Source organism: Stegodyphus dumicola, chromosome 10, assembly GCF_044657685.1.
Source record: "Stegodyphus dumicola isolate Sdum_Otavi_A_Nest chromosome 10, ASM4465768v1".
Lineage (NCBI taxonomy): Eukaryota > Metazoa > Arthropoda > Arachnida > Araneae > Eresidae > Stegodyphus > Stegodyphus dumicola.
The window spans coordinates 180,596,123-180,604,572 of NC_140777.1; the positions used below are offsets into that span (position 1 = coordinate 180,596,123).

Here is an 8,450-nt window from a genome sequence, read left to right on the forward strand (position 1 = left end):
CCATTGCAGAACCTTGAACTGTTCAATGTTTGTGTGATTTAACCACATTTGTGTATATATTCTTAATTTTTCATTGTACACATCTTTGTGACTTTTAGATTACCCTACAATTAATAAGTCTCATAACTGAAAGAATCATTAAAACGTATTGTAAAAATTACTAGTTATATAACTGTATCATTGTTGAATTGTATCTATTCCATTATTGGCAGAATTATATTTATTTATTTACTCTTTTTTTTTAATATAAATTGGATTATGCTTGAAATATCAATGTTTAAATCATGTTGTTGAGGAATGGTTTTGAAAAGTGTATTGTAACCTAACCTTAGCATTTTTCATTTATAGTATTATCTCTGGGTACCTGCATCAATAATGAAGAACAGTGTATGGTCTGACTAACATTGTATATTATTTCTAAATTTTGCAATAATATGGCTAACTAGTACAGTGTGAATTGTAATCAAGATATAGAGCTACTGTATTTACAGTAATTGTTCAGTATATCTGTATAAGTAGTAGTATGAGGTTATGCGACTTTAATGCTTTTATATTTTGTAAATTTTGTACATATATATAATAGAATCACAATGTAATGTACCCAATGTAAAATGCAATTCTAGCCGAGTTTGTACTTTTGTAGCTTATAGTACTAGAGTATAAAGTTTCGTAGGCATTGTATTGTACTCGAAATTGTGCGATAGAAAAATGATCTAATATTATCGTATTATATTAATAACCAGGTTTTCTATGTCTTGCATTTATATAGGATATTCTATGTCTTGCATTTATATATTTTTCTATGTCTTGCATTTATATATGATATTGTTACAATGTATAGTACTCAGTGTAAAATGTAGTGCGGTCTAGTGTAAAACATTGAAGTAGTATTGTAGTGTAAAGGAATTATAGCAACATTGCTCATGTTAAAGTAGTGTAGTATAGTTAGCAGCGTAGTAGTTAAAATATAATTTGAGTTAACAACCAGGCAGTTATAGATACTAAAACCTAGGTAAAATAATGAGTGATCATGAAACCTAAGATTTTGAAATAATAAATGCTGTCGGATCAGCGAGTCATGATTAGACAGCATCTGCCAAGTGGAAACAAATACCGTAAGGCTTACTATAGTTAAGGGCGGCAGTCCACTTGAGCAGCGTTCAGCAGTCCTATATACAAAATTTCAACGTTCTGAGGCTACTCGTTTTTGAGTTATGCGAGATACGTACGTACATACATTCGTACAGACGCCACGAAAAATTCTCTTCAGAATTCATTTTAAAGCAGTTTTATAATTTTTTTGGAGGAAAAGAGTGTTTTATTCTGTCCTTACGTACATATATCATGGAAATGCATCGTTAAATTGCATTTGAAAGAGGTCAAAATGGGAAATTTTTGTTGAAATATGCTGCTTGAAACTTTTCGCGATTACAATACTTCCTTTTTACTTCGTACAAGGAAGTAAAAATCTGAGAGCTTTCAGATTTTATATTACGCCCAAAGATTAAAATTATTTTGCGACATTGCTATATAACTGAATTTTATGGTTTAAGTGCAAAGAACATGATATTTAATAAATAAAGATAACACACAAAACGTTAAAAAACGATCGTTAATTTAAAATCTGAAACCTTTCAGAATTTCTTAAAAACTTTTTATGTGTTATCTTTATTTATTAAATATCATCTTCTACGCACTTAGGCCATAAAATTCAATCCAATAGCAATACCACAAAATATTTTTCAAAGAACATAGCTTTAGAATTTCCAATACTCAATCCCGCGCACTGGAGATATACATATATATATTTTTCGTACAGTGTTGCCATTGCTCGCTTCGAAATCGTTGAGTTTCTTAATCAAAAACTTATAAATGCTTTACAAAATATGACATAGAAAACGATATATAAAAAAACTCTAAAAGGTTTCAGATTTAAATGACGTCCAAAACAACGTGTTTTTTTTTTTTTTTTTTCTAAACATTTTGTGTGTTAGCTTTATCTATTAAATATCATGTTCTTCGCAATTAAACCATAAAATTCAGTTCAACAGCAATATCGCAAAATAATTTTAAAATGAACATATCTTTAGAATTTCCGATACACAGTCTCGCGAGCTGGAGATAAAATTATTTTTTCAGTACAGTGTAGCCATGGCTCGTTTTGAAATCGTTCACTTTACTAATCAAAAATTCGTTAAAGTGTTACAAAATCTGAAATCGATAATAAAACAAATTTCAAATTCAAATTAGGGCTTCCACATGCCCCTATTGTATGGAAGATTACGTTATTCAAATTTTGAGCTCAAGGTACCGTTGTTTTATCACACTGCCAGAAATATATATATATCCATGCAGATTCTTCATTTTTAATTGCTTTAAATATAATATTGGGCGATAATATTTGATGGCAACAGTCTGAAAAGTGAAACAACGCTTATCGTGAATCGATGAAAAATGGAAAAACGAAATCAATAGTCCTTCTGGGAAAATTGCCCCTTTGGACTAATAATAAAACAAATCTCAAATCCGGGCTTCCAGATGCCCATATTTGGGGTGGAGAAGTACGTTATTAAAAATTAGATGGCACTAGGTTCCGTTGTTTTATCACAATACGAGAAACATACATTCGTTTAATGCAGATTTTTAATTATTTAATTTCTTAAAATATAATAATATAATACGTGATATTTGATGGCAACAATTTGAATAGTGAAAGGCCAAAACGAAATTAACTAACGGTCCTTAGGCTAATAAATCCTCTTTGGAACGCTTCTGTTATAAGGACCGGATTCAGAAATTTATATTAATTGATGTATGTATGGATGTATTTGTTCATGTATGCATGTGTATATGCACATACTTGCGTATGTGTATACACACATATATGCACGTACTACATACATATACACATATATTAGATAGATATTTGAATCCAATCCCAATAACAAATGAGTATCTATTCTTTATTTAGAGTTCTTCGGAGTTGATTTTGTTTCCCCCAGATCTGTATTGCACAATTTTTTTATCTCCTATCTGACTCACGCAATGCATAACTCTGCTGCATATTTTTGTTACAAAGAAAGGCTCACGTGCGTTTCTAGGTTAACCTTGAAAAGATAGAAGTAATTGGTCCATTGCTAATGTTTACAACATCTCATCCGATAGGTGGCATTCAAGGTTGAAAAAAAGAATCGTCTGTTATCTTCCGGTTTTTCCACAAGGTCAATGACCGTCTTCGTTGTATTACTAGCTTTATTTCGCGCAAATAAATGAGGGAAGGGGGTGAACAGAGAAAGGCGCATAAATGCACGTTTTAAATCTGCTCATTTTACACAATAATTTCGCATTTAATCATCTTGAGCCTTAACACATATTCTAGTAATTTGTTAGAAAGAATGCATATACATGTAATTAATCGAATAACATCAGCATTTAAAAAAAAAAAAAAAAAAAAAAAATACTAAGACAGGTTGAAGAAGTCGAAGCAAAGTTTGTTTCTATATACGAGGGCTATCCAGAAAGTAGATTACGTTTTGGAATAAAAAAATAAACAAAGTATAGGAAACAAATTTTATTATATACAGATGAAAGCCACACTCAAATACTACTTTTCTACATAGTCACCATACAAATTAAGGCATTTATCGTAGCGATGTACGAGCTTGGAAATTCCTTCGTCGAAAAATTCGGCCGCCTGCGCCTTCAACCACTTCGTTACCTCTTCTTGCCTTCCATCTTGCACAAAACTTGTGGTAACCAAGCTTTTCGCTGATGATTTCGTGCAACAAACTTCGCGAAATTTGTGGAAAACTCAAAGAAAGTTCCGTTATTGTGAAATTTCGATTTTCACGGACTTTAGCATCGACTTTTTCGAGAAGTTCGGCGGTCACTATGCTGGGTCTCCCACTTCGATCTTCGTCGTGAACATTGGTTCGGCCATTTTGAAATCTTATGACCCACTGACGCACTCCACCTTCAGTGATAATGTTGTCCCCATACACTTCACGAAGCTGCCGATAGATTTCTATCGGTTTACAGTTTTTTGCAGTCAGAAACCTTATTACTGAGCGCACCTCGCAGCTCGCGGGATTTTCAATTAACGCAGACATTTCAAACCGTCACAGTATCTGAACGGAGCACAGGACGAACCTCTCACTAGCACGGCTAGATGCAGACTGAGCTGCGCAACGCTCTGACCCCAAGATGGCCGCGCTAGCCCCGCCCCTAGCGGACACAGACGGAAACGTAATCTACTTCCTGGATGGCCCTCGTATATTTGCTCTTTACAATTTCAGCCTCACCATAATGTACATATGTCCCCCCCCCAAGTACGTAACAGCATTTGAAATATGCTAATTGCTACTCTAAATTGTTTCAAAATTTTAATCATTTCTTAGTAGTCAATAATCGCTATCACAGATAATCATCTTTTCTAAGAGATTCACCACCATAAATGACAAAAATCATCTAGATCAGAGGTTCTCAACCTTTTGACTAATGCGTACCATCTAAACAAAAATTAGCACCACCACTACATTTTACAATGATTGTTGTTCAGTTTCTCAATAGAAATATTCAAAAAGTATCTATTTTGCCATTTGCACAACCTATTGGCTATATTAAATGTGCACACATAAAAAAAATATTTAGATTAAAAATTGGTTACCATTTTTTAATTACCAAAATTTAACTCATAATACTTTAATTCTAAACTTTATTGTGAAATTTGGGCCTTTATAAGAAAGATCAATTTCTTAATGCATGGTCTTATTTCACTTAACTTTAACAGTAAATTAGGATCCAATTTTAATTTTGTTCTGTATTTCTTTTTCAAATAAAAAGTGGAAGAAAATACTTGCTCACAAAAAATAGGTTGTGCGAAAAGGCAAAAAAAATTTTAACAGTTTTATTTGAAACGCCTTTAATTTTTTTTTCCCCCAAGCCTAAAGTTAACAAGTGTGTTATTTTTGAAATCTTCAGTTAGAGTTCGATCACAGGAAATTTCTATCAATTGTTCTTTTCCTTCAGGAGATTTTTGAATTTAATAGTTAAAAATACTTTGTTTTGCGTACCACCAATTTTTCCCTTGTGTACCACCAGTGGTACGGGTACCACCAGTTGAGAATCGCTGGTCTAGATTCATGGTTGGTTGTCTCAGAAAAAGTTTACTGTACTATACTATTGATAAATATAAATTAACGGCAAAAAACTGTAACTGAAAGTTTCTAGAATATCAGACATAAAGAATAGTAATTTTCCTAATTGTGATCCTTTGCGGAAGAATAAAAAATAAAACATAAAAATGAATAAAAATAAAACGTAAAATGTAGTATAATAGGATAAACTGTTAAGTTGACATTATGGAAAACATTTCACTGGCTTTTTAAATATCTCATTAGTGTAGACGCTATAGTTTAATAACTGAAAAATTTCTTCGTTTAAAAGGGCTTAAATTCTGTAAGAAATATGCGATCTTACGAACAACTTCTGTACTACGTAAGGCATTTATTTGTTAAGGCGATATTTGAAATTTGCACGATACCGATTCGGCAGTTAAGTTTGCTGGTTTGTTAGTCTAAACCCGATGGCCCCTTTAATGAGGAAGTACCCAACGGATCTACTTTTGAGTCCATGTGAATAATCAGATTACGTATATCATTATGAAAATTGAATGACAAAGCCAGGGTAAAAGCATCATTGCCAATCCATAGAAGTGAAATAAATCGGAGATGGTTTGAAGGCAACTTTGGGAATACGGTCACTCAGGTCAAATCATGCGCAGAACATCTAGTGGTAATAAATGTTCATGACGAATGGGCTATTTTGGACCTATAACTGTACGCTTATAATTTGCGTATTATTCCATCGACCGTGAAATTTGGTCTTATAGAATCCTGAAGAACTAACGTCCATTTTTCTAATAAACAGTCAGTATTAAAAAGTCTGGCTCTAGTGTAGAATTGGGTGTCCCTTCGATTAGCGACAAATTTTGTTCAATTTTGGCGATGAAATCCCAATTCTGGTTACTATGATAGTTTTAACTTTGTTTTAGCTTCCTGACTTTTTTAAGCCAAAATAGATCGATGTGTACATACATGGAAACCGAATTTGTGCAATTCTTTGACTTCTTATTTTGGTTTTATGCCGCGGCCATCTTGCAAGTATGCCTTCCTGGGGCCGACCTTGGCGTCAAAAAAGAATCGCCAATAAACAAGTAGCACCCAATTGTAAACTTTTACCAAAAGTCAACTATTTTGTTAAGCTTTTCGATTTTATCAGATCTGCTTAGAATGCCATTAGCACAAACTTCTCGCAGCTAATTGTTCCAATATGCTACTATCTTGTCGGCTACATTCAGCTGACCATAATGTGTATATCCAATGCACACTTTAAGTTAGAATCCCATAACCTTGAAAATGACCCACTGCTAGCTGTTCTGTAGAACGCCGCAAGTCCAAAATTTTAATCTCCCACCCCCCAAAAAAATGCCAGAAAAATACAACAATAAACAATTAATTTCCATCTTTAAAGATAAAAACAAAAGATGGTTTATCGAGAATCAAATGAGCTACATCAAACGAAAGCGCAGACGTTACAAGTGTGCTGTCCACGCTTACCCACGACTGGCTCTAAATCGCGATCCGTTGCGACAGTTTCATAATCGACGTAAGTGATTGTAGAATAATTAGACAATAATATGTGATTATGAAAAAGGGAACCAGTTTAAAGAATAAGTTTTAAGAATTTCATAAGAAAACGCTTAAAATAATACAAAGTGATATTTGTGCACCAACAACTGAATCGAAAATTATAACACCTGAGGCGACAGGCAAAATAAAATTGAGCGAAAAAAAAAAAAAAAAAAAAAATGTAGCCTTGGCGAATATTGACGAATTAGAACTGCTGAATAAATACAACAAAAATATCAGTGAGATGAAATGAATATACAAATTGAAACAATCAAAACTATCCATAATATACACACAGGTGATACTAGAAAAATAAAAAATTGCAACGCAAAAGAAAAAAAAAAAAAAAAAAAAGCTTGTTGCCATTGAAATATTAACAAAATATTATTAAAAATCTTACTGGTTCTCTAGGTTGCATTTAAAATTTTAAGTATACCGTGTGGCAATGAATTATATAATACCAGTGGCATAGTTTTTCCCCTTTTTTGATTATTAAAATCTATAAGCATGCAGAGAGTTTATGCATATAAATCAGTCTAATAAATTCTTTTTATTAACTTAGGATAACAATCAGTTTTTAACTGATTATTCGAAACGCGGTATCAGTTTTAATTGTTCTTTACTTGACAAAAAAATTTAAGTAGTGAAACGCAGGACTTACGCTTTACTACATGAAAAAAATTACAGTTAAATCTTAAGATACAATATTATACTTTAAATCAATTGAAATTTGGCACTTTCTTTTGCTTTACTTTTTCTTGAAACTAAGACAATATATTAGTATATATCTGAAGTTTATATTAATTCTGCGCTTCCAAAATATAAACCAAAATAATAAAATAATTTTATTTTTAAATCTGATTACATATAAAATATTATTCGATATTGACAAGCGGGTAATTTCTTAATGAAAAAACGAAAGGATTATTACTGCCAGAAAGTTATATTCTTTAAAAGAAATAGAAATTATTCTAATATAAGCAATTTCTTATGAATAAATATATTTAATCTCAGTAACAAAAATCATACTATAAAACATTATAACGTTAGCTTTCATTTCTACAGACGATAAAATGCGCTTTTTTACATTTGGCGATTAAATGTTTAGTGAAAATTTCAAGCAATAATCAGTTAAGAAATGCAACATTTAACGTAAACATAATCAGCAATATTTTTCTCGTTTTTTTACTTCTAACAAATTCTAACATAAATCTTCAAATTTAAAACTAAATATAATTTAGTACAATTTCTTGAACCACCGATTTTAATAGAAACAAGATTTAAAAAATGGGAAGTATAATTAGAAATCTAATGTAATTGATGTGGAACTATGCTGAAAAATAAAGAAAAATGCTAAAATTTAATAAATAATAGTTTCACAACTGTAAATTACCGATCGAAGGAACCTGATATTTATATTTTGGATACTGATATTTATATTTTGATTCGTATGTATACGAACTTTTCAGTTTCTTACAAATAAATTTTCCAGTGCATACAGCGAAAGACATATAAACAAACACAACAGTCTTTTTTATACAAGTATAAAACAAATCAAACTTACTCTTATTTTCAAGGCCTTGATATATACCGATTTTTCTTCCTATCAATTCGCAGATGAGGTATTTGGCCGCCATATAGTAAGATGCAACAATCACCCTCAGTCGTTCGTACCAAGCCATGTTCGCTGTTTGTGACCTAGTGACAGAAGCTTTCGCAGCCAAGTGTCAAAACCAGATGAGGTGAAAAGCGCGCTTGTAC

At 31.9% G+C, this 8,450-nt stretch overlaps 1 protein-coding gene across 2 annotated transcripts in view; it reads right to left on the bottom strand.

The window, feature by feature from the left end:
• The window catches only part of LOC118200620 (polyprenol dehydrogenase-like), a 118,457-nt gene extending 110,046 nt beyond the window's left edge, over positions 1-8,411 (bottom strand). The window contains exon 1 of one of the 2 annotated variants that reach the window (XM_085825943.1): positions 8,254-8,411. In XM_085825943.1, the coding sequence (XP_085682069.1) occupies positions 8,254-8,371 (118 nt within the window). In that variant the 5' untranslated portion in view covers positions 8,372-8,411. The remainder of the gene's footprint in view (positions 1-8,253) is intronic. The other variant, XM_085825944.1, reaches the window with a different exon arrangement.
• Positions 8,412-8,450: the final 39 nt, after the last annotated feature.